At 36.4% G+C, this 27,520-nt stretch overlaps 1 protein-coding gene across 1 annotated transcript in view; it reads right to left on the bottom strand.

Moving 5' to 3' along the window:
• The window catches only part of COLEC10 (collectin subfamily member 10), a gene marked incomplete at its 3' end in the record, with an annotated part of 41,423 nt that extends 27,395 nt beyond the window's left edge, over positions 1–14,028 (bottom strand). Inside the window, exon 1 of the mRNA XM_080695330.1 lies at positions 13,830–14,028. Coding sequence (XP_080551456.1) covers positions 13,830–13,977 — 148 coding nt within the window. The 5' untranslated portion in view covers positions 13,978–14,028. The remainder of the gene's footprint in view (positions 1–13,829) is intronic.
• Between the last annotated feature and the right edge of the window lie 13,492 nt (positions 14,029–27,520).

The raw sequence follows: 27,520 nt of genomic DNA on the forward strand, positions 1-27,520 counted from the left end.
TAACCCTTTCCATTGGATTTACTTGAATATTAAATAAGAGTATGAATGGTAAGATTCAAAAAGAATTCCTTGCTCTCACTATTCATGAATATTGTGTGTACAGTGGGCACATATTGCTTTCACTTTCTTCCTATGCATTTCCTTGGTTTCTGGTAACAGCTCACAGTTTACTGTAGGAAACAATTCTCATTCATTTTCAATCCATAAAGTTTGGATATTCATGGTAACTAATTCAGCAAATTGACATATGACCCAATAAGTATTCACAGGTGTCAATTTAGGGATTTTCATTAGAACTTTCAAGAAATAGACAGTTGATCTGTCTGCAAGGATCAGAGAGAGGAGAAACTCTCACTAAAGCATTTGAATCTGTCTTGATACCATGAAGAGACAACCTACTTTATAGGGGAAAGAAAAAACCAAAGCAAGAACACAAAGTCTAGAATATGTCACTCAAGCACCTGCATCTAATGCTTCTCAAATCTTTTTCTGGTACATGAGTCTATAAATTATCCTTATTTCCTGTTTTTTTGTTTTGTTTTAGGGGGTTGTTTACATTTTTGTTTATTGTATTTTTTTTTTTTTTAGAAACCAATGCAAGTCTGGTTGGTATTGGATTCTAGTAGTAGCAAAGAAAAGTTTCCTTACTAATACAACTACTAGATAATGGTCAGGAGAATAAGATTCTTCCTCATGGGAATGTCAAAACTTCAGGGTATGAAAACAGATAATTACTGTGATAGACGCTGAAAGAGTCACTGTTATGGAACCTCCTATGAGGGAATGCCTGAGTCCACCTGCACACATTCCCAACTTACCTTTCTTTTGTCAGATAAACTAGATGGAATCTCTTAGATGGGGCTCCACCAAATTAAATTTATATCTCAAGGTATGTGCAAAGAAAATAAACAGACATATATATCTGTCACTTTATAAAGTTAGGTTGGTGATGGAACAACCCCATCTAAAAGCTCATAAGGGTTTTTATCTTCTCTTGAACACGTATCTTACAGGTACAGGTCATGAGTTAACTTGTCTACCATGGAATCCTCTAGGTACTGATGCTCTTGCCCTCATTTCCCTCTTTAGTAGTCAGAATTAATCTCACTCTCTGAAAGGTACTTTCCTTGCATTTCATAGTACACTACCACACTGTGTTATAGATCTGGGTGATACATTTTCCTTCGCAATCTTAGCACTGGCCACAAAGTCTGAGATGAAGGAAGTACTTGCACAGTCAGAGTTCTCAACATAAAAGGAGTAACATCCCTAAAGACAAAATGGATAAATGTGAGAATAATGACCATACAGTCAAATGGATTTGTACTGGATTGAAATGTCCTTCTCAACAGTGTCTGGTTAATGAATTGACTTCAGTCTGCTGGTAGGTCTGTGGTGATGGCTTATAATCTCATAAGGCTGCTCAGGCAAATATACAAACCACAGCCTCTGTACTACCCTGTACCCCATTCCTTTGTTTCCTCTTCTAATTTGCCTTTATTTCCCTATTACTTCTGCCAGCTCTAACTTGTCAGGCTCAATACCCAAGTCAGCTTTGACCATTCTTCTTTCCTCTCATCTATCTATCACCATCTTTTATTCTTCTCATATTCATCTTTTCTTTTATCCTATTCTCACTACCATAATTTTGCCTTTTCCTATCCTTATGCCCTGATCCTTGTCCCATATAGTTGGTTTCCTAAATGTTCTTAATAGTGTTTAATTAATTAATTGATGCATCCAAAGCACCTAGAATAATTTCTTTTCAATAAATAGTTTTTGCAATGCTAGTTTTTTCTTGAATTTAAACTTCACTTTTTCTAACCATCTTGCAAATAGATCTTTATAAAATAGCATTTTAATCATGCTGCTTCTCTATTCAAAACATTTCAACAGTTCTTCTATGTGTAGATCCTGACTATTATTCTAGTATGTAGACTCTCAGTCTGTCATCAAGGGGACTTTCCTATGATATTTTCTGGCATCAACCTGTATAACCTTCTCTTTCTGTTCAACTTGTTTGTTTATTTTTCATCAAAATGTCCTACAGTTCCTCCCTCTACTGAGTGGCACAAGTTCTGTCTTTTTATTTGAGATTTGTCTACTCAGAGAAAAATCCAAAAGTTATAAAAGACAGAAAGAGATGAACATATGAGAAACTTAAAGTTTTTATATTGTAAAAGAGACCACATAAATATACATACAAAGTTTATCAACAAATAAATGATAGACAAGGAAAATATTGAACACTAGGACATATAAGTGGATAACAGTCTCAATAGGTGAATAAATTTTGCAAATGGATTTGCAAAAATGACAATAAGTAAAATAAAAAGATGGCTATGGCCAAAACATTTAAACAATAAACAAGAGATGAAAAATGTCCAGACTCATTATTAGTTAGGGAAACATATCTATGTAAATTTTGACATCATATGTCACCATCAGTTTCAAAGGTATTATAGATGTAGAGAGTTTAATGTTCTCCTTCATTGCTTTTGACAGGGTAAATTGCTGCACTTACAGAAAATAATCTGTCAATAATGATTAAAATACAAAGCAATCATGCCTTAATTTACATTTAAGGAACTTATTTTATGGTAATAACTGTAAGAATGAGTGAATATACAAGAATGTTTATAGTTGTAAAAAATAAACAATTTGAAAATGTATCATCATGAGATTGGTTAAAAATATAATAATTAATATTACATGCCAACGATTAAAGCTGCATTAAAACAACAGAATTGTATGCTGATCATAAAAATAATGAGTTAGAGAAAGCTCTCTGGATATGGAGTGAGTTCCACATTTCATTGTGTACAAGATGTTTATTGGTGAGGAATATGTTTAGTATAATACAATTTAGAATAAGAAAAAAGTAAATAAGATACATACAGAGAAGAGTATGAATGTCAAGGGAGAGATGGATCTAGAATCCAAAGGGCAACACTGAAAAAAAGAAAAACATTCGCTTTTCTTAAACTATCTCAGCTTCATAAATCTTTATACATGTCATATGCTACCATACACATAAAATTTTCTTGCAATTTGAAAAACACATTATAAATAATGCTGAAAAAGTATAGTATCCCTCTGTCTTTATAAATCATATGCACAATTTCTGTCTCAAGTAATTTCTAATTTCTCTGAATTTATCGGTAGAATTACGTCCTTGGTAATTTACCATATGGTTTCTTGTTACTACTTTCTAATTTTTGCCTTGAAGTATTATTCAAATAATGCATTCTTCTTTAATAGTTTGTATTGATGTCAACTTACTTAATTACAGTATAAGTTATTTGTGTGTGTGATAAGAGTGGAACACTTTGCTCTTGAGTGATGTTCAAAGCTCCACAGTTTACTCACCCAGTCACTCATTGAAAAATATTGATTGCATTTCTACTAGCTACCAAGCTCTGCTGGGACCTAGGGAATTCAGCTTCATCTTGGACAAGACATGATCTATGCCTAAGAGTTTGGTGAGGAAGGACGTACGGGCATTATGAATATGTTACTAAAATGAAATTGCAGTGTGTTTGTTGGCATCTCACAAGGTAAGACTTTGGAAAGATCAATGACATAGGAGATAGGAGACTTGGCTTGTACTCACCTATGTTGCTCTCCCATCCAAAGAAAACCCCTCATTCCCCACTTATGCAGCTATATTCCTAAAAGGAAGATGAGAAAATATACAATAGAGCAACAAGGGGTAGAATCTGTTTGGGCAGGATCAGTTGCCATTAATAAACACTTGTCAGCACCAGAGCAGAGCTCCCTGTGGCCTCAGTGGACGCTGGACATTTTACATTGCACACATTCATCTGTTCAAAATTAAAATGTTAGAGAATCAGGAAGAAGGATCAGCAGAAACTTCATGTTAGTGTGATTGCGCCTCATTAAAATAATCCCAACATGGGATGGTCTTTCCTGATCAGGGAGAGATAAGAAAGCCCTTCACTATGCAGATTAATCAAATTTTGAGCTCATTTGATTTTGAAAAATATAATGTCTTCTTAAGGATACTACAACCAGGAAAGTAGGTCACAGCCCCTGCCTTTTTACATTATGTGAGCTTTATTTCATTTGGGTATATTTGATGTATGAATTTGGTCTTATACTGGCTCACCCCACAGTGACTGGTGCACTGTCCTGGCTTGCTCTTCCAGAGGTAAGCACAGTGCTGGATGACTGGTAAATAGCTCCAGAGATCTCTTTGTGGCATATCAGCCTCCCAGTTTTCTATGGGTATTTACACAATAGTCTGGAGCATCTTGTCACCCTGTCCAATCCATTCCAACATCCCATTGGACACATGGGCCTCGTCTCTGGTTGTCCTATCATTTAGCTCCTTAGAATGCATTATGCTGAAAGAGTCATGACCTTGTGGCAGCTTTTGGCTCTGAGTGGAAAAACTATTTTCTAGACCAGAAAGAACAACACTATTTAAAATATCTTGACAGTACCCAGTCCTCTAATAATGTCTTACACATGTCTACTGAGTATGAGCATCAGATAAAGGGCCCTCACATTTTAAACATTCTTGAGTACAGGAAGTATTGTGTTACCTCTTCAAATAATTCGTTATCACCAGTCCATCTAACCTGTCCAAGACATGGCAGATTTTCCTGAGATAATACTATTCAGCTAATAGATCTCAGCTCCAGCCATGAGCCAAGTGGGTTAGGGATCCTTTGTCCATACTTAAGGAGGTAGAATGGACACAGGATTCCTCTTCAGGATACTTGCTCACAGCTGTGCATCAAACCACAAGCAACGGAAGCATGCTTTCATTCCCTTCTTTTTAAAACAAGAACAGCAATCCCTCTTTATGTCAGCAAACCTGAAATTAAATAATTGATATACCCTTTGCAATTTCTAAAAACTTATATGCATATAATTCAACAGATACAATTGTAGTCAAGTGGCCACAAGAGACCTAAAATGGTGTTCCCAGAGTTTCCAAATCAAGCACAATCAGAACAAATAATGGGAACAATATTAAATTATTTAAACCCTGCTTCACTCCAGTCTCTGCATGTCAGATTTTTACAGTACATATTTACAATCCTTTTCTAAAAGAGGAGAGAAAGCTATAAAATATAATCCAAAGAATTTTATGAAATTATAAGGTATTACAGGCCAAATATGTGATGCAGAAAACAGGCAGACTGGATAGGGATAGAGTATCATGAGGACACAGATGGGGGGAGGGCTAATGAAACCATTCTAATGGAGTCAAAGATGTAAGTTGTGCTTGATTCACACACATCCCCCATGACCCAAGGCCTGCAGAATATCTTGCCTAGGGCACAGACAGTAATGAAAGAAAAAATATTTCTTAGAAAAGAAAAAGTACAGAAAAAAATCAGAAAACACAGCATCATTTTTTTTTTTTTTTGCATTTTGCCAGTCTACATCTGGGTCCTATTTGCAGAGCCCTCAGCACTGTGTCAAGTTCTATGACTAGTGCTCAGTATGCCTTAACGTACATTTCCTCTTCAAAGGGGTATCGTTTTCATCATCCCCATGTTATTAATGAGAGAGCTGAGGCTTGGGTTCGGTGTGTCCTTTAGTCTTTGACTCAACACCAGGGGTGTTTGCACTGTTACTCTTCCTGTTTTACTTATCAGGAGCACAAGGCTCAGTAGAGCACTGCTGAAAGGAGGTGTTATTTGTGAACAGAAAGGGTGTCTCAGGATTATGAGCGTTGAAGAAGGAAAGCTGACTTTGCAGTCAGGAATAGACAGGGCATTGCAGGAAAGACTGCCTCTCTACTTGGAGAGCCAACTTTATAATCTGTGAGCCTTTCTTTAGGAAAGTGGAGAGAGAGAGAGAAAACTTATGGTGACAGTAACCACAAAGGAAGGGAATGGAAGGAACAATGGCAGCTAAGCTACACGTTAAACATACTTTAGTTTTCAAAATGAGCATTTGTAATGGACAATATATTTATCCTCTTTTTTAAGTTTTTGGAATTGAAGATTGAACCCAGTCATTCTGTCCCTAAGCCTATAGCCCCAGCCCTTTTTATTTATATTTTTTTATTTTGAAACAAAGTGAAACAAGGTCTCACTACATCACTGAGGATGACCTCAAAACCACAATACTCCTATCTCAGCCTCCCAAGTACTAAGATTATAGGTGTGTACCACCACACCTGGCTCCTCATCTCCATTTCAAAGATGAGGACAGAGAGGCGGAAGGTTACATAGTTGGGTAAGTGACAGCCCAAAGTCAAAACACACGATTCTTACCAATGTGCAAGTAGCTATTACTATTGACACTGCTAATGAATGTCAAATGGACAAATTATTATGTGAAGGAGTTGAAAGATAAATGGCAGAGGTAAAGAATATGCCCTTGTTAAAATGAAACAATATTTTTATCATTACCATCCACTGCCTTCTGGCTCATCTTTATCTACATTTTGATGGACTGAAGTTTTATTTTTCTCCTCCTGACCTGACCTTGAATTTTCCTGGCATCCACTCAAAGGGAGAAGAAGAGGGAAAAAAGTGGTTTCCGACATCTACTCGCTGGAATATAAAAGTTAAAACAGCAATCTGCCTAAAATATTGGTGTGTCCTTATGCATAAACTACATAGTAAAATGCATAAGAAAAGAATCTAATGAATGAATTTAATAACAAAGGTTTGGGGGAAAAGTATACTTTAACCTTGTTGATAAAGTTACGAGAAAGGAGAAGGCGGCTTAACTTATATCAAGGTGACCGAGTTAAAGTAATTCTGTGCATGTTTGTACATTGAGCTTGCAGAACACTTTTTCTATTGTTGATTTATAAGCTGAAGGATCACTTCATGCTTAATGAACATGACAAAGGTGAGCACAGGTAGGGAGCAAGGTAGAACGGAGCAATTCCAGGAATCTGGAATCTGCGTTCTAGTTGTTCTTCTGATACCTATTAGTCACTGTAATCTAAAACAAGTTATTTTTATCTCTCTGGGCCTCAGTTTTCAGAAAAGTAAAAATAACTGGAGTATGCCAAATTATCTATGAGAGTTGCCTTGTAGGTAGTCAGACTTTAATCTAAATTTGAGAAAGCAAGATATTCCTGGGCAAATCTGGCCTTCTGTTTGGGAAAGTCACGAGAAAGCCTCTGTGTTAGAGCATGAGAAGTATTTGGCGAAGTTATGCCAATTGTTGGGATAAAGAGCCATATCTAGTAAAATAGTAGCTGGCCAAACAGAAATTCATTTTCTCTTGGCTATGGGATTCACTGAAAAAAATCCCATAAAATAGGGGTGAGCACAACAAGGTTTCCTTATAGGCATAGACCCTCTTTCCAAAGCCAGGCAGTTTCACACACCTAGTATTTTGTGGCCCTCAGATATATGCCATGAGTTCCATGGGGACAGACAAAAGCTTGAAGTAAAAATTGAAATATTTTATTTGGCTTCATAAAAATGGTCAACACTGGCCAAGAGCCCCTCAGGCTGCTTTAGTGTATAAGCAGGATGATTGGGACCCAGAGTTTAACTATAATTGAATTGAATTTCTTCTTGCCCCTTCTGACCTTGCCCCTTCTGGCTTTGGTCTACTGATTTAATAATCAAAATCTCAGTTTCTTCATCTGTCCAAAGGGAATTACTTTTTCCCCCCTCAAATTCTGTTGAGATAATTGAATTTAAATATGATTGTGAAATCTTTGCACAGTTGGAAATGGCAGGTTTGTAATATGTGTTAGAATTATTGCTTTTGCTAACCTGGTCCACATTGCCAGGAGAGTCATGCTGCAGGGGAGAGAGCCTTTCTCTGGTGATTTCATTACAGCCCATAGATGTGGAAGAGAAGTGATGGTTGCTCATAGGAGTTATAGTGTTCTCAGAAGGAACCCAAAGCTCTCCCTATTGAATAAGTTGGCAGCAAGTCAGTGTCTTGGTAAGAATTCTCAGCGCTATAATCCCAAACAACTGACCGCACAACTTATGGAAAGGAGGATTTATTTGCTTACAGTTTTATAGAGATCCTAGAATTTCAGTCACATCAGGCTGGTTTATATCAGCAGAGTTCAAAGCATGGCTGCAAGAAGCAAAGAGAAGGAGCAAGCAAGGCTCTGCTCTCACATCAGGAAGGCCAGAAGCAGAGAGAGTGAGAAGAAGGGATACAAAGAAAAAAGCACAGTCCCTATGGCCACACCCCAGGGACCCACCTTCTCCAGCCTCAGCTGCCTAGGTTACCACCCAGTAAATCCCTCACAATGGATTTACACACTGATGAGATTATAACTCTCAGGACTTAATTATATCAATTCTAAATCTTAATACATGAGCTCTTCAGGGGACATTCTATATATAACCATAACAGTCACTGACCAGTGAGACAGAAGCACAGAAGAGTAGTGTTATTGTACTTAGCAAAGAAGCAATGGCCACTGACAGGGAGGTTCCTTGGCCATTGGAGAAGCAACACAATGACCATGACCCCCTCAAGAGTAACCCTTTTTTGAGAACAAGTGCAATGCCTTTTACGGATATAGAGGGCATTCTGAAGTTATATTAATAGCCAAATTGTTGCTAAAATGTTGGAGAATATTAGAAAATTTGAGTTCATCTCTTTAATCAAAACTATTTACTGAGTGCCCACTATGTTTCAGGAAATCTTCTAAGTAGTAGGAAAACATACTTGGAAAGATGGATGGGGACCCTGTTTTCATGAAGCTTGCTTTCTAAGCCCAACTCTCTCTATATAAACTAAACAAGAGCTTTTTATTTAGTAATAAGTCTGTGGAAATAATAAGATGTTTGGGGAAATATAAAAGACAGTGCCACTGGGCACAGTGGTGCACAATTGTAATCCCAGTACTTCGGAGGCTGAGACAAAAGGATCACAAGATCAAGAACAGCCTTAGCAATTCAGCAAGGCCCTCGGTAGCTTAGTGAGATCCTGTTTAAAAAAAAAAAAAGTAAGGGATTGTGGCTCGGAAGAACAATTTGTTTGGGTTCAATTCTCAGTACCAAAAATAACAACCACAACCAAGGCAGTGAAGGTACAGGCAGACAGGTTTTTGCCATGCTCTTGGTATTTGGGCTGCTACTTCCATGAGGAGAAATAACGATCTTTGGGAAGCTCTGAGATCAAGGTAGACGAGGCAGAGGAAGCATCAAGTGAAGTATCAGGGCCCTTAGCCAGAAACGAAAGGCAAGACCAGAGAAGAGTACAAGTAGAAAAGCAGTTTGAAGTGATGTGGGAGAAGTTGAGAAGACACCAATAGAAAAGGACCTTATAAGCCATAAACATAAAAATGTTATTGAAAGAAAAATGCTCTTAATAAACTAAAAAGCTAGGAGAAGTCAAGATAACCAATAGGCTAAAGTAGAGTTAATTTCTTTCTTTTTTTTTTTTTTTTGGTGGTACTGGGGGTGGAAGCCAGGGGCTTTTTTCTACCTCCGGGCTATACTCCCAGACCCATTTTATATTTTACTTGGAAACAGGGTCTCACTAAGCTGCTGAGAGCCTCACTTAAGTAGCTGAGGCTGGCTTCGAACCTGTGTGATCCTCCTGTCTCAGCCTCCCAAGCGCTGGGATTACAAGCGTGCGCCACCACGCCCGGCTAAAATAGAGTTAATTTCTAAACAGACTGATGAGGAAGAATCAATCAATGTATATTATCAAAAAGGACACATGTTATTCTTTTCTGCACATTTCAGTGTCCACTACAACTGCTGAGCTGTGAGGTGTGAGTTCTAGGTGTGAACTCCAGGTAGAAACTCCAGGTGTGAACTCCAAGTTCTTAGGCATTGTCCTGTACACTTCTTATCACCAAAATTAACCATTCACTATGTTTTAAAACTCTCTATATAACTAGAATAAACTAGTGCATGTCATGGAACGATGCTGGACAACATGTCGTGTTGCATGACTACCCCTATTAAAAGACCTTGACCACTCCACCTGGCCTCACTGAAACTGTTTTCTTATTTTTAAATTTAAGAAATTTATGCAACATAGTAAAGCTAAAAATTAAATGAAACAATGCATTTTAACTTTTTGTGAACATTTTAAATCACCTTCCAAATATTTCTTAATGATTTAAAAATCTTTTTAAAAAGAATGTCCTTGTTGTCATTTTCAGGTCAAACCACTAGAGGTCAGAATTTCACATAAATTGCTAAGAAAAACCACCAAAGTAGAAAAAAACAAAAAGGAAAACTTTTCCTACTAGGCAGCATCAGATAATAAGACATAGAAAAATAATGGTGACTTGAGTCAAAGAAATTAGAGCCATGATTATTCTTCAAATTTTTACTCAATAGATATACGTAAGGGAGAATAGGGAGAATTGTTAAATATGTATTTATGATGTGTACTTAACTTCAACTTAACATGGATTCTATTATTTTTAAGATGAATCTATGATGAAGGCCTAATTTTCACATAAATAAGCAAAGGCATAAGTGTCTATAATAGCATGCTGAGTGAGATCAGTCAGTCACAAAAAGTAAAAATTCAGATGCTCTCCCTAATATGCAGAAGCTAGGGAGAAAAAGGGTCACAGAAGAACTTTAGACAAAGAAGGAGAAACCACAGGTGAGCAAATAAGGCGACCTAACTCGTGGGGATGAGAGGGGCGAAGAGAGAAATCCCATAATATACAGGATATACATTCACAAACATATCAAAGGCAATCACTAAGTCAAACATGAGGAGGAGGGAGGGGGAGGAAGTGGGGTAGGAATTGGGGAAGGGCTCGATGAGCAATGCATGCATGTATGCCTCTACCATCTTGCATTAAGGTGTATGGCTACAAGGCACTAATTCTCTCTTTATATATGCATATATTATATATACATATGATATTTATAATATATATAAACACATATGTAATATAAACACATATGTAATATATACACATATAATATATACATATATTCATATGTATACATACATATGTATATATATTTTTTTTAATTAAAAATACCATGCTGAAGATCAAGACTGAAACCATCAGCACACGGTGGCACACGTCTATCATCCCAGTACTTGGGGAACTGAGTCAGGAGGATTGCAGTTTTGAGGCCAGCCTCAGCAATTTAGTGAGCCCCCGGGGCTCAATGCCCAGGACCAAAAGAAAGAGAAAGCGAAAAAGAAAAGACTGAAACTGATTCCTTCTTTCCCACTAAGTCACACTTGGGAAATATCTGCAAAAATGGTATCTGCATATTGAGTTGCTGTAACTGAATAGTATTATTGGTTTCGCATTTGCAACTCTAAATAATTTTACGAGGTTCCCACCCTCCCAAACGAATTTTAGAAAAATTCCTTTTATTGTCAGCTTCCCAGAAGTTTCTGAACTCAGTGCTGCCATAAATATGGTAATCAGATAATTAGGCATAAAGAAAAATACAGACTGCCTTGATCTTTGGACAAAATATATTGAACAAAAGCAATAGCCCGGTCCTTTCAAATGTTTACTTAGCTATCCAGCATTTTGATTTTCCATTCTGTAGAATGAAATAGACAAGTCTTCTTTGTCTGGGGTCGGGGAGGGGCTGTTACAGGATTATGAAGGAATGAAGAGGAGGAGATGGTAGACGTTGCTGTGTGTTGCTTTTTGTTGGTGTCTACATAAAAAGACACATAAAAGGCGGCAGTACGTGTAACCACACTGCACCCTCTGCAATAGGCAATTTGCAAAGAAAAACACAAGTTTCCAATCCCCAAAAGTTTGCGATCTAATCTCAAACCTGCCATGTAGCTAGCAGTTCCAGGATAGGTTCTTTATCTTAGCTTCAAACTCTCAACTTGCCATGTAGGTAGAAGTTCCAGGGTGGGTTCCTTATCTTAGCTTCAAGCCCTCAGCATCTGTCATGATGCCTAGTTCTTCTGAGGTGTCCAGTACGTTCTACAATCATAGAATCTCTTCACTAAGAAAGGAGCTTAGAATGAATGTAATGCAAAGTTTCAGGGCCCGCCCCAGAAAAGGAGCAAAGATTAATGGGCTTCTTTTCCAAGCACATTCTGCATGTTTTTTTTTCTTGTTTCTGCCAAGGTTTACCCCATCTCTGGAATGCACTCCTTCCCTGGTGCCCAAAGAAAACCATCCCTAAGACCCAGCTCAGCAACTGCCTGCTCAGAGAATCGGCTCTGACCTCTGTTTCCTATCTGTAATGACTCCTTTCTCTACTCTGTAGGACACTCAAAGTATTACTCATTGTACCACTTGTGCCTATGACGGCCCCTGACCTTTAGTAGGTATTTAAAGTATGACCGCCAAATTAGAATGAATTTGAATTGTTGGACTGGAATGCATTGCATTCTGGACATTTTTAACAACATTTTATTCTTCCTCTAGTTGGAAAATTGGAGGTTCTCTGCCAGGAGAATTGTTTACCAATTTCATCCTCAAATGGCTCTTCCCATTTTCACAAAGAAAACTTTAATTTCAGCACTGACTATGACATCACCATGGGAAAAATAGGAAGTTTCCTACAACTCTATGGCCCATCCAGTAATGGTTTTAAGTAAATACTTTATTGCTAACCAAAACTTTCTTTTTGGCTGGGTGTGGTCATGTATGCCTGTAATCCCAGGCATACATGAGGTTGAGACAGGAGGATCACAGGTTTGAGGCCAGCCTCAGAAACTTAGTGACACCCTGTTTCAAAATAAGAAAGAAGAAAGAAAGAAAGAAAGAAAGGAAGGAAGGAAGGAAGGAAGGAAGGAAGGAAGAAAGCAAGCAAGCAAGCTTGCTTGGGAGGTAGCTCAGAGGTAACCAGCTTCTGGGTTCAATATTCAGCACCCCCCCACACACACACACACAAAAGAAAAACAAAAAAAATAAACTTTCTTTTCTGAACATTTACCCTCACATTTTTCATCTATTCACCCAAGAAATTATTTGGAAGCCCCAAGGTCTCATTGTTCCTCCTGCATTTATTTAATGGTATCAAAGGTTAAAACTTGGATTGCAATCTTAGGAGGAAATTAATTCACTGATTAAGAAAAAATGCACTTTAAGCAAAACACATTTAAACAACTGACAAAACATCAGCACATTTATTTATTTATTTTTATTTATTTATTTAGCAAAAACCCCTTTTTCTACTTAAAATTTTAAGCAGCTGCAATTCTTCTACCGTATAGCCTGGAGAAACCTAACATGAATTACTAATAAGAGAGCTCCAATCTGCAGTGCAGTGACCACTTTCAGAACAAAAGGGTAAGAGTCGAAGCCAGGAAAACAGATATTTTATCAACCATTTGCTTGAAGCACCTTTGGACCTTGGCTCCTCATGCAAAAAAATTTTTGCAAGGCAATATTCTATCATTTTTCACCTGAAGACACTTGACCTCTAAGACTCTACTTTCAAATAAAGAAACGTTCATTTATTTACTACCTCCAATCCCTGACCAAAAAAAAAAAAATTCATCTTATATATTAGAACCCAGGAACTCATTAAATATGTTTAAGGTTAAGTTTTACTTTACTGACCTTTTGCCTAATCAGTGTGAGAAAAGAGAGGAAGAAAAACAGCCCAGGCATAGAGATAGAGATAGATGGTCTTAGAGAAAGTGTTTCTGAAAACAAATACCTCCATTTTGCATCTTCCTCTGGGACAGAATGGGAAAGATTTCCCTCTGCCCTAGGAGTTCTATTTGATTCCTGCTCCAGGGCTCCCAACCTCTTTCCAATCTCACCTAAGAGCAAGGGAAAGCTTTAAGTGAGAGGCTACTGATTTTCAAAAGAGAAGGAGGAGGGTTCTGGAGAGAGGAGAGGACAAAGTCCTTGAAAAGCTACAGTGGGGTTGAGAGACTAGGAAAGAGATGATATGTATTATATGAAAATTGGGGCTTCCTTTCCTCACCTTTGGGTCCTGGTGAGATGGTGTGTGTGGCACAGACTTCCGTGGTCGGGCGACTATCGATATCCAGACCCAGACTCTGAATCTGCAAGAGAAAAAGCAGCAGCAGGATGAATTGGTTGCTTCGAAGCAGGGCTCCGAAGACTTTCATTGCTGTGCTTTCTCAAAACAGGGTCTTCCAGAAATGCCAAATAAACAGCTTTATTTTAAATAAAAGTTTCTGCTGGGGGGAAAGCAGGGAAGGATCCGAGCACACATTCCAGAAAGGGCTATGAAGATGAAAAAGACACATCCCCTGGATTGTTTATTTTCTCAGTATCCCAAATGAACCATACATTGTCCAGACTGTTTATTTCCAAGTGACAACTGTTTATTGAAAATGATCTCTGAAGCAAACATTTAAGTAGGCAGGTCAGTAGAAACGTTCCTGGGAGCAGAGATGCCTTCTGCTTAGGCTTGAGCTGGGAATTGGGTTGCATTGTGTATTTTTCAATGCTAGGTTCCAGAGGGCTGTGAATCAGAGATTTCTGCAGATGTCATGCAAACACCACGCGTGGCTTTGGGTTTCTCGTAAGGTTTCGTTCATCATTCGATGTGACGGTGGACCACGGACACTTCCTGTGTTACCCGTGACATATTTTCTTCTCTTGCTTCAAGAATTATCTTGAAATAAAACACAAATGGAAAAAAAAATAACCAACAGGACAATTTGGCAATAAGTATTAAAAATATTAAAAATTCTTATAGCTCTTGACCTAGTAATCACCCTTCTGGCACGTTATCTCAAGGAAATATTCTGAAATGTAAAGAGGCATTATTTACATTTGTTAAAAGATGTAACAAAAAAGGGAAAGGTCTCTTTGAGTTTTACGATTTTTTAAAAATCGGTGCTCTTTACATTGTTTAGATGACTCTAAATCGATTTCACTTTTGATTTTGTTTCTTCAAGAATGCCCTAGAACACAAGAAAAGTAGAATTATTGCACATTTAGACATAGAAATCCACTGGCAATAATTTAAAGCAAATAACAGTCCTTAGTATTTTTCCTTGGTATATCTTATTTTGTTGCTTTCCAACTTTTATTTTTTACTCAACAATCCATATAAACCTCTTTCTACATGTGTGAGTAGAGTATCATATCAAGCTTCAAATTGCTGCAGAGTATCATATATACTATATATATTATATATTATATATATATATAAAGTAGTATATAATCAATCAGTACCATACTTAGGGGACAAACTTAAATGTTGTTCATATTATTAATATAAATAACACTGGGCTGATCATCTCTGTGGCTTAGTTTGGGTGCAGTTTCTCTTTATCCTTGAAGAAAACAAATACATGTGTCTTGATAATTCATTGAAAATCAGAGCAACAGATAAAGGAAAAATTAAAAATAACTCACTTATTATAGTTATAGTCTACTTACATAGCTCATGCCAATGACCTCTAGGGTTTATAGTTTGGCTTAAAAACTATAGTTCCATTTCTTTCTCGCTGACAAATATGGGAAGGTTTTAAATAGGTGAATATGCAGAAAAGAGGACTTTTCATGGACCAGAGAGGGTCGTTCTACTTTTAGCCAAGATTTACCAAGAAATGTGATCTTCAAAATTACTCTGAAGCTTCAACCTAGAAGACTTGAAAAATGTTATTTCCATTAAGTAAAGCTGGTAAGTAATTAGTTTTGAAGCAAAAATAATGCGGCTGGCTGAGTTTAAGGGTGAGGGAAATCACAGGGTGGAGAGTGTAAGCATTAAGTTCGGAATGTAGGTCTCAAGTCTGTTGTGTGTGGAGAAAGCCCGCATTCAGAGATCAGAATGAGAAAAGGAAGGGTTAGAAAAGGAATCAGAGGCAGAAAAATGCAACAGAAGCCAATTGATAAAAAAAAATTGACATATCACTGGTACCTACAAATGCATAGAAACAGAAGATGAATGTTGGCCCAAGCTGTGGGATTTAGGAGTCAGTTAATTGCAAATAGAGCTGTATAGATGAAATACACTACCCAGTGTAATGATTTTGAGCAGATAAAAGGAATGGCAAAGGAATCTCCTGACCACTGGCAAAGTCATTATTGAATAGACATGGTAACAATAAAAATAATTATACCTACTTGTATTGAATGTTTGACATGTGCCAGGCTCTGTGCTAATGAGTTAATGTTGTATAATTTAATGCTTACAGAAAATTCTAAAGGAAACAAGCATGTAAAAGAAATGCTGAGGTTACAAAACATGTTTAGGTATACACATTAATAAAAGAAGGTATCTTTGAATCAGACTCAGATCTCATTCATTTCAACGCATGAGGTGATGTACTCTAGACTAATTTTCTAACACATTTGTCAGCATAGAAAAAATGATATTAAGAAATATTCGAAGGATTCCAACTGTGAATCAGTTGCAAGGGTAGTATAGAGGCCTGAAAATATTGAGCTTGTTGCCAACATGATTTAAAAATTTTGTACAGAGCGCCGGGTGTTGTGGCGCACGCTTGTAATCCCCGTGCTTGGGAGGCAGAGACAGGAGGATCGCGCAGGTTCTAAGCCAGCCGCGCTGGCTTAAGAGACCCTGTTTCCAAATAAAAAAAATATAAAAATAGGTCTGGGAGTGTAGCCCGGAGGTAAAAGGGCTTCCGGGAACCCCAGTACTACCAAAATAAAAAAAATAAAAAAATAAAAAAAGTTTGTACTGGTTCCTTGATATCCCAATAAATATGAGATAACATAAACTTAATGATTGGAGATTTAAGTAAACAAATGAAAGTAAGTTGTCAAATGATGTCAAATGTATCTTGCTTAGTGTCCTAAAAATACCTAATGCTGCCCAGAGAGATTTCTTGGCACTTAACCGAGTTTACATTCAGTTATACAAAAAAAATGAAGCCATTGAGAACTTTAAGTCAACACTGTACTTTGCTTTAAAACATAGGTTTGAAATAAACAACAAGACAAACAAATTTACAGCTGGAATAAAATTGGAAGGGGACTAAATGTAAATCTAAAAAAAAGAGAAGAATCCATGTCTGGTTGACGGAGGCAGCGCCATTCCTGTTGTATGACAGGGTCGCAGCTGGGAAGAGAATTCCACAGGGCTGGAAGACTCTGGCAAAACTGAAGCCATTATCCCTCTTGGTTTTAGTTATAATAATGATAATGTTAATGAAATTTGAACATTGCTTTGATTGAGTATTGATGTTTTGTAATAATCTGAAAATTGATGTGAATATGACTGGAAAATGGGCTAAGATTTGTGCTGGGAACAGAATTAAGAAGAATATGACTATGGGAGAAATTTTAAGAAGCTACATAGAAAAGAGAGCTCTTTGCTCCTCTGCTTACAACACCTGACTCATTTAAGGTTTTAGTTATGAAAGGAAAAAGTTAACTTTAGGCAAATTATACCTACTGTGCAAGGTCCTCCATATGACTGCTTATAAGTTAGGGGATAGACTGTAGTATCCCCCTCAGGAAACTAGTGCTAATCAGAATATTTTTCTACCTCCAACCATCCTCCACTTTCCTGTACAGGAGTGTATGATTATTAGAAAGCACAGAGTTAATATTACTGGAAAATGGCTTGATGTCAGGACTCTGCCATTCCTACAGAGGGTTAGGCAGACAGGGACCTCCTTGATGCCTGCTCACTAAATCACAAAAGAGTTCTCTTGGTAAACAATTTAATAGGTATTATAGAAAACTAGATGTAGGCATTGTATGTTAGAGAAATAGAATAAGTTTAGTATAAATTTGGTGGTTGGGTCAAAATAAGTTAATAGAATATCTAGTGGTCAAAATAACAGATAAAATAAGCAGCTAATTTTAGTAGAAACAGTAAGTTTAGCATTTAGTAGTTAAGGATAAGTTTAGTTAAAGTTTATTATGTGTGAAGGAGAAATCGGCTAGGCAGAGCCTCCCCCTTTTGTGTTTCTGACCAAAGTTCATAAGAATTTAAGAAAATAAATTGTATACTTAGTATTTAAAAATATAAAATGTAAAAGTAAAATGTTTTGTGCCCCTTAAGGATCTTTTAAAATCTTTGTGTTCCTTCTAATGGAAAAGCCCCTTATTTTCTGTACTTTCGGTTTAGCTTTAGGTTTGAATGTGCTTTGCAGAGCTCCATTATTAGTTAGGTTAATAATTAGAATAAAATTGATGTTTGTGGCTAGGAAACCAGAATGATTTGTATGACGTTAATTTGGATAATTTCGGGTACTGGGATATGAGCTCATCGAGGCAGGTTGAATTGTTCCAGATAAAGCTCAAAATGTACCTAGGTGTACTGAAGACATGTTTTGCTAAAAGTTGTTTATATCCAGGTGTATTGAGGATGTTTTTTGTCAAAAGCTGTTAATATCAAATATTTCCATGTAAAAGCATATAAAAATAAAGCATTGACTCTGTACGGCAGAGTCATGCCTCCAAAAAAGGCTGTCTCTCATTCCCTCAAGTCGCCGACTCCTCACCACTATTGAGAAACCCTGAATTGGCCGGAGCTGGTCTTTGGCATCTGGTTTGCAAACTAGTCCCCATACTTCCACATTTTCCTGAATGCTTGCGTTACATCTTCCATTTCCCAGGGAGCTGAAATCCGAGGCTTTGCTTTCTGCTTGCACAAATACAGCATGCCACTGAAGTTAGTAACAACCAGTATTCTCTCCCTGTTATTCTTCTACCCAGTTTTAGGGGGTTGAATGGTTCCCCACCCCCCGCCCCGAGACATGTCCACATCCTAACCCCTAACCTGTGAATGCAACTTTATTTGGCCAATGAGCTTTTGCAGATGTAATTAAGAGAAAGATCTTAAGATGAGGTCAACGTGGATTATCGAGTGGACCCTAAACCAATGGCAAGTGTGTCCTCATAAGGGAGACCCAGAGGTGTGCAACATAAAAAAGGGAGAAAGTCATGTGAAGACAAGCAGAGATTGGGGTTTAGCAACTGCAAGCATTAAAAGCAAAACAAACAAAAGAAAAGAAAACACAAAACATAAAAAAAAAAAAACAAAAAAAAAACCTTGCAGCCATCAGAAGATGGGAAAGGCTTCGAAAGATTCCCCCAGAGCCTTCAGAGGGAGCCCAGCCCCGTTGATACCTTCATTTGCAGCTTTTGGCCTTCAGAGCTGTGAGAGAAGAAACTCCTGTTGTTTTCAGCCACTAAGCTTGTGATAATTTGTTATGGCAGCCCTAGGAAAGGAATACTCCAGTCTTGTGACACTCACGCACAGTTTCTGGAAGAAATGACACATCAAAACATTTGCTCAGTGCCTGACAGGGACCTAGAAACATCTGTTCTTGTGCATTTTAATTATGCATCCAGCTTAGATGATGTCTGGAGGGAAACAAACTCCTAGATACGATAATATCCGAAGGCAGAGTGTTTTACCAGTTAACAACAATGCAACACAATGACAACCTCATCTCCAGAAGGGATTTCCTGACAAATTGATATAGCTCAACTTTGGACTTGATTTTGGCTTTGTCCGTCCACATAAGTAATTTGCTGGATTAAAGTTCTCGCCTGTGAGTTAATTTGATGCAGTTTTTAAGAAATGAAAATTAGTAGAATGAACTTTTAAATGGTATATATTTAGAAGACAGCATGCAAATACACGCACATACTTATTTTACCTTTGTACACTTTAGTTTTATTACTTAATAAAAGCATAGTTAAAAAACAAGTGTTTTTTTTTTACAGGCTTACAAAATAAAAGTAGAAGCCTTTGTTTTTCCTTCCTATTCCTGTTCCTTGCTCCTGTAAGAAAACTATTTTAATAATTTTAGCGTTTCTTTTTTTAAATCAAATATGCATTTTAAATAACAAACATACACATTATTATTAGATTTTTAATTTAGATATTCTATGACTTCTTTACATTGAAGAGATATTTCTCTTTCTTCTATCTTCATATTCTCCTCTACATTCCTCTCCTTTCTGTGTAACTTAATAATTGTGTAATTTTAATACTATACTCAATGTTTATATTATTATGGCTCTGTAACAATTACTCACAGTGGAGACACACAGTGCATTATAATTACATTTTGTTTCTTGTACTAATTTTGTTTTCTGTGGGTTTAATAACTGTGTTGTTTTCTTTTGCACAGCTTTCTATGTACCAATCCCACAATAACTACAAATTCTTTGAGGTTTGTCAGTTCTGTGGGAATGTAAAGTGTTCAATTCGTTTCTGCTGTTCTTCTCAAATACATCATTTCTGGACCCCTCAAGCTTATTGCTCTGAAGACTGGGAAGTTTGTGGGAGAGCTATTATGTTGGGGCTCATTTTTTAAAAATTATTATTTAGGAACCTTTCTTTTTCTTTTGGATACGGTTTCATGCCTGATACTGGTGTAGTATGTCCTCTAGTAGTTTTCTTGTGAATGAACTGTAGGTTAAATTTTGAGACATGTTATACTCCATCACTGAAATATAACAATTGTATCTTCACTTTGGTGTCATATTGGCTGGGTATAGAATCCCAGGATGAAAGTAAATTTTCACCTTGAGGTATAAAGATATTGCTCAGTTTTCTTCTAAGTTTTGATATTGCCATGGAGAAATTTGATGTCATTCTTTACCATCTATAGATATTTTCCTCTTTATGAAAGCTTCTAAGACTTTCTTTTTATACCAAATATTCTGAAATTTTAGTGATATGGTTTTTATGTGGGCCTTTTTATAGACACGGAATCAGATTATTTGTAGGCCCTTTAAGTCTGGAAATAACAGGCTAGATAGTAACAATCTTCTTACTTCAACCTGTCTCCAACTCTGTTTCTATTTCTTTTTCTTGGGTTCTTCTATAGTGAATACATTAAATCAGTTGGACAGATGTCTTTTCTGAAATACATGTCCACCCATATCTTTTGATTCTTCTGTTGATTATGACTTTTGCATTTGCATTGTGCCATTATGAAGTACTTATATATACACACAGCCTTTATGATTACAAAGACTCAATTCATTCAAAAACTATATTGAGCACTTTTAACGAATCTTGCTAGATTTTCCTTCTTTATATCATTTGTCTTTTTGATGATTTATCAACCTAGCTTTCTATAGATTATAGTTTTCAAAGAAAATTCTTTTTCTTATATTGTCTTAGTCTAGATTATATTTATTTCTATTTGTTTGACTTAATTTATATATTATTAATATCCTTATTAAAATATATTGATATTTTATACTAAGTTACTCATAGTTAGGAACCACTAACATGTTATTTGGCAACTCTGTACATATCACTTGGAGTTAGTTGACAAAGGACTTTAACTACTTTTTGGTGGGGTAAAAAGGTAACAATTTGCCTAGCTTTTGGAGAGTCACTCATTCTCATTATTTGTATGATTTTTTTTCTTTATCTAGAGAATTCACTCAACATATTCGAGTCTCTTCCTAAGATGACGCATACAGCTCACTACCGATATTCAAATTCAGAAAGGGATTTAAGTGTAGCTGTGTTGGTTTTTCTTTTCTCTTACGCATCTGTATCTCACCAGCACTTCAACTATGGCTGCTGGCCCAAGTGTAGAATCTTTCTCATTTTATCTCCCTGCGGGGAAAAACCCAGTCTCCTACCCGTACATACCAGGTGTTGTTTTCTAGGTGCACAAAATGGGTGTGGAAATCTGGGACAGAAATTGTTTATTTAAAAAACTTCCCCCATTTTCCTTACTTTGTCACCGTTCAAGCTAAAAGGCATCTGGTTCCTAAAAATTCTGAATGTCTAGTGAATTGTCAACTTACATTTCTTTGTCTATTATTTCCAGAGATAAGTTTTACATTCTTCTGGTCCGTTAAGACAGTAACTACTAATCTATTCTTTTACTAGCTTCTAAAATAATAAGAGTGCCACTTTTTGGCTGCTTCTTCTCTTTTGTTTATTTCATCTGGATTTGTTTATTCTATTACCTCTATTTTGGTGACATTCTATTGGGAGCAGAGAATAAATATGCAGATTCAATCTGCCATATGCACCCAGATGTTCCCCAAATTACTTTATAATATAATTTCAAGTAACTCCTGTGGGGAAGCGTGATGAGGTTTACAGCATATTTCCTTTAAAAAACAGTCATGGTGGGGGGGAGTTCCAGAGGTGGTAAGAAATGAAGAAGTCAGAGCTTTGTTTGTACAAATATGCATAAACCTAAACAACATTATCAATATAAGTATTTCAGAGCTTTGTGCATTGACTTTGTACATTCAGAGCTTTGTACATTTGAGCAGACAAGTTTATATGCATCTATTCTTGAAAGATATCACACTTTTCTTTGAGAAAAGTGTATGTATCATTTCTTGGCCTTTCAGCTAAAATCAAGTATGAAGAACAATGTATAAAAATTGAAAGCTTTTATTCATGGAGTCAATTCCATGATTGGTCACTTCCATGGACTCAATTCCAAGATCATCTCAATTGGTGAGGATAGCTGATTTTCAGCACAGGGATAGTCAGAAAATCCAGCAACTATAGCCATATATGAGGACCTGAACTTAGAACCACACCTTACCTGTGAAAAAATATACTCAAAATATATCAAAGACTTAAATATAAGACATAAAACTTACAGAAGAAAACCTAATACAAGACCTCTCTAACTTTGACTTAGGCAAAAATTCTTCGATATTACATCAAAAACACAATTTATTAAAAAAATTACAAATTATACTATATCAAATTAAAAAATATTTATGCCACCATAAAGCATTAAATAAACATAAACAGACAATACTGCTCAGCTAAATGAATAAAATATTTGCAAATCATATATATAAGAAAGGGCTTGTATCTAACTAAACAATAATACAAATGACCAACAAAAAAGAGCAAAATATTTGAATAAATATTTCAACAATGTATATAACATATACTTGAAGCATATGAGCTTGAAAAGATGTTCTCTATCCTCACCTATTAAATTCTGAAAAGATTCCATTACACATGAACAAGACTAGCCATAATGATACTGCCATACCAATACCGTTTGTCCACTGGGATGTGGCAAAGTAAAACAATAAAAAATTGTTGGGATGTAACATGATACAGTTTGAGGAAGTTTGATGATTTCCTAGAAGAGTTAAATATTAACTTAAAACACATAAAGCCCCACAATTCAACTCCTTTTTATCTACTCAAGAGAAAGCAAAATATGCATCCTCACAAACTGTACATAAATGTTCATAACATTGTTCATGATAGCCAAAAATCGGACAAAGAACAAACATCCACCAAACAGTGAATGGATTAAAATGCAATATTTCCATATCATAGGATATTATTTAACAATTAGATAAACCAATTACTGATCAATGCAACAACATTGATGACATCTCTCCAAATTATACTAAGTAAAAAAAAAGACACAAATGACTACATATGATTCCTTTTATATGAAATGTCTGGAAGAGGCAAGTGTTAAATCTAGAAAACAGATGTGTGGTTTTCTGGGACTGAGGGTAGAAACAGGGAGTGATTGCAAATATACACAAGGCTATGTTACAAAACTGGGTTGCAGTCATAATTACACAAGTATATAAATGAACTAAATCCAACTCTTCACATATAGTCAGTTATAAAATATATAATTTCTACCTCCATAAAACTGTAAGAAAATGCCATCATAAAAATTGCAATTCCCAAACTCTTAGAATGATTATAATACTTTTATAACTTTCAGAAGTGTTTATAACCCTAGAGATAGCCAATTAGATAAAAATCAGTTTTGCCTTTATTTGGGGGAGAAGTCCTAGTAGATTCAATAAATTTTCAATCTTACTATTGTTTCCAGTTTTGTATGCCCCGGTTTAGTGCACCTAAAAAGTATCATTAAGTGATGCATTTGTTCAAAGTAATTGATATATAATAAGATGAAAGAAAAACATTAATGCAGACACATCACTAAATTTTATTATTTAAATATGCCTAATTATAAAGTTAATTGCAAAATTAATTACAGCAAAGAGCACAGTCATCCCCAACCTGTCTTACTTGCTAAAGGATCAATACCTTCTGCTGGTCCTAATGGAGTTGAAGGCAAGTTATTGATTTTCATTATTATTTTCTGGTGATTAACTATATAGCAGTGTCTTGAATAATACTGGATGACTTTGAATGGATAATTATAGGGACACATAATGATAGCAGTTTGAACTTGAATTATAGGTATGTATAATGATAACACATTCATTTACTCACTCATTCAATAATGATATAATATTATTTATGAGATATCATAATAAGCTATAGAGTTATAACAGTTGAGTATGAGAGTCCTTTCCCTAAGAGATTTATTTTCATCTTGTTGAGGGGACAGAGACGTATAAAAGTAGTTGTCATGGGCATGAGGAATACTGTAAATAAATACCAGGGTGTGTTGTCATTATGGAGACGCAGAGGAGAGGCATGCCATCTAGGTTTGGTGGATCAGAAGAAGTTTTCTAAGCAGGATTTTGAAAAAAAAAATAATTATTGGAGTTAGACAGGTAGAATGGGTAGAAACACAAGAAAGATATCCCACATATGCAATGTGTATAGGAAGCTGAAAGAAGTTCATTTAAGACTGGAGTTTGGAACTTGATGGGCTGGATAAAGCTCAGCTACAGGTAAAGACTACAAACTGAAGGGTACAGGTTGCTGGGGCTGGGGGATAAAATTTTCTAAAGATAATGGGCATTTAGGCCAGATTTTAAGAACATAGATGTCACTGTTAGACATGAAAAGTCTGTATATGCCTATCATTCTGAACTTCATTATGACATCATACTACAATACACCAAAAAGCATATTTTTTAAAAAGAAAGTGAAAAGTAAAATATAAGAAATGCATCATAAGAAAAAATTCATCGTCTTCGTGCAGTGGCAGCCCAGCCATGATAACCACATGGATTAAAGAAAATAGAAGTGTCTTGTTTGTGTTTTGTTTTGTTTTGTTTTGTTTTATAGTACTGGGGATGGAACCCAGGAACATTCTACCTCTGAGGTATACCCTCAGCCCTATTTTTATTCTTTTATTTCTGAAACAGTCTCGCTGAGTTGCTTATTTAGTCTCACTAAGTAGCTGAGGCTGTCTGCGAACCGCCATCCTCCTGTCTCAGCCTCCCAAATGCTGGGATTACAAGTGTATAGAACCACTTCCAGCTTGTGTGTTTGATTTTGCTGTTGTTATTTTGTTTTGTTTGTTTTTGCAGATAAGAAATATGGAGGCAGAGAATTCTGATATAGTACCACCATGCTATCATGGGGACTAAGATTTCTTTCTGATTTTACTACATTTCCCAGTTGATTTTATTTCATCACACAAAAGGGTTGCTAAATTTCTGACATTATATCTATACTCTAAGCAGTATGATGGGAAAGATTATGGAAAAAAGGATAAAAAAGGAAAACAATGAAGTTAATCAACTTTGTAAATTTTTGGGGGTGAAATCCACTTACATTTTATGGACCAGGATATGCCTTATGGTAACTCAAGAAAGACTAAGATATTAAGTGTTTTACCTTCTTATATTACATAACTCAGGGCTCCAGAAGCAAGAAGGACATCAAATAAAAAGCCTATAATGCCTGATTCTTTTAGTATCTTGAACATTATCAGTGACAGTGGAGACACAGAGAAACAAATAAATTTAAGAGTTAGTAACAAAAGTAGAACTGAAAAGATGCAGATATTTTTGGACATGGAGGGTCAAGGTGATTCCCATGTTCTTGCTTTGAAAAACTGTAGGTGGTGCCACCTACTAGCACAGTGAATATTATTTATGAGAAAAAAAGATGAACTAAATTTTGAATATGTTGAATTCAACATTCTTCTGGAATATTCAAGTGGAGATATCTGGTACCTCAAAAGAAATAGCAGACAAAGGGACAGGTTAGAAAGTAATCCATGTAGATTATAATCAATGCCCTTGAAGTGCAGGAGATCTCAAAAAAAGAAAAACATAGAAAGCAAGAGGACGGTATGGTCAAGGCGTTTTAAGAAAGAATCAGTAGAAAGAGGATTTGATAACTTGCCAACTCTGTTAGGAAGCAAGCTGAGATTTTATAACTAGGAGATACTTCGATGCTTCTGGTGGCACAAAAGGGACATTGATAGTTTATAGCACTTCTTTTTTTCTTTTTGACAAGGCATATTTATTCTTTATACTCAGCTCAAGTAGACGATCATATTTAAATTGCTTTGTAATCACCAAGACAAGAAGATAATTAAACTGAATATGTTTAAGAGAAACTGTAAAACAGCGGCTATGACTTGATATTTTAGCGGCCTAGGCCCAACTCTCAACTCCATCCCAAATTTTACTTTGTGGGTGATGATTTACTTGTTCTACATCTTAGATCTCCATTTTGCAAATGTGGAGACTAAGGCCCTTGTAGAAGAAGCTTAAATCAGGGATCGTGGTATCTGGACTCCTGAGAGAGAGGGTGATGAAGCTACAGTTAGTGAAGGGCACCTTGCTTCTTTTCTTGTGGTCTACAGAGTTGGGCTGAGCACTCTTTAGGCCAATTGCTGCCTCCACTTTCCTCCCCGACCTTGTTTCTGAGAAGCCACAATCATCAGCTCTTCCTCAAGACAAAGCAATGGGTGGTTGACCTGCAGCATCTGTTTGACACTCGACACAGAAAAGTGAACAGAGAATCTCAGGCATTTGCTGAACTGATGAAACCCAGACTATAACCCCTTCCTGGGAAAAATATTTGCTGCCTTATGTGCATAAATATTTATTTCATCTCTGCTGGGAAGCAGGCGCCTAATAAATGATGTTTCCTTATTTTTAATGGTCTGTTTACATTTTGGAGACTTCACAAATTTTGGTCATTTATATCATATATAATTCTCAAAGTATGTTTTCATAAAATACTTTTGAGAAGATTGCAACTTGCTAAGAAAATATCCTTTATCTTCCATGTTTCCAGAAATGACTCTAAAATTTCTACTCCATAACAGGGAGAGACACTAAAACCATTTGTCATATAATTACTTTTTATTACAAAAGACCCCCAACCTTACAAGAGCATGTCATAATTAACACTGAAGAAAAGTTTTGTTTAAAAATAAGTATTTTATTGTAAGAATGTTTTTAAATGTTAATTTCAGAGGTTTTTTTTTTTTTTAGCTTTTTAAACACTAGGAGAGAATAAATGAGAACAACAATTTAGAAATGGAAAAAAACTGGGGCAGAAAGGGTCATATGTTCAGAGGGGTCAGCCCATGGTCTGTCAGCACCATAGTTTGGGGCCTGAGATAGGTAGGACTCCATGTCAAAAGGGTATTGTGGAAGAAAGCTGCTCTACGTATGGCAGTGGGAAACAGAGAGAAAGGGGGAGGCAGGGAAAAAACTATCCTTTCAGGACACAATCCTCCAGTGAACTCTGTCTCCAACGAGGCCCCAGGTAGACCTCCTATGGTTTCCATCATCTCCCATCAACGCCATCACACTATTCATCCCTCAGTAGCTTAACTCATCCATGAGGTTAGACCCCTCATGACCCAGTCACCTTCCAAATCCCCACCTCTGAGCATGGCTGCACTGGGGAATGATTTCAGTGCATTAGTTTTGTTTTGTATTTTTGAGGGGGAGGCACTTCATATCTAAACCACAAAAAAGGGCAAGAATACATGATGGAAAGTAGAAGCCAGAACCTAAGAGCTCCTAACAAAACACTTGGTTTACATTGTTGGGATTATA

Source organism: Muscardinus avellanarius (genome assembly GCF_963383645.1).
Source record: "Muscardinus avellanarius genome assembly, chromosome: 4".
Lineage (NCBI taxonomy): Eukaryota > Metazoa > Chordata > Mammalia > Rodentia > Gliridae > Muscardinus > Muscardinus avellanarius.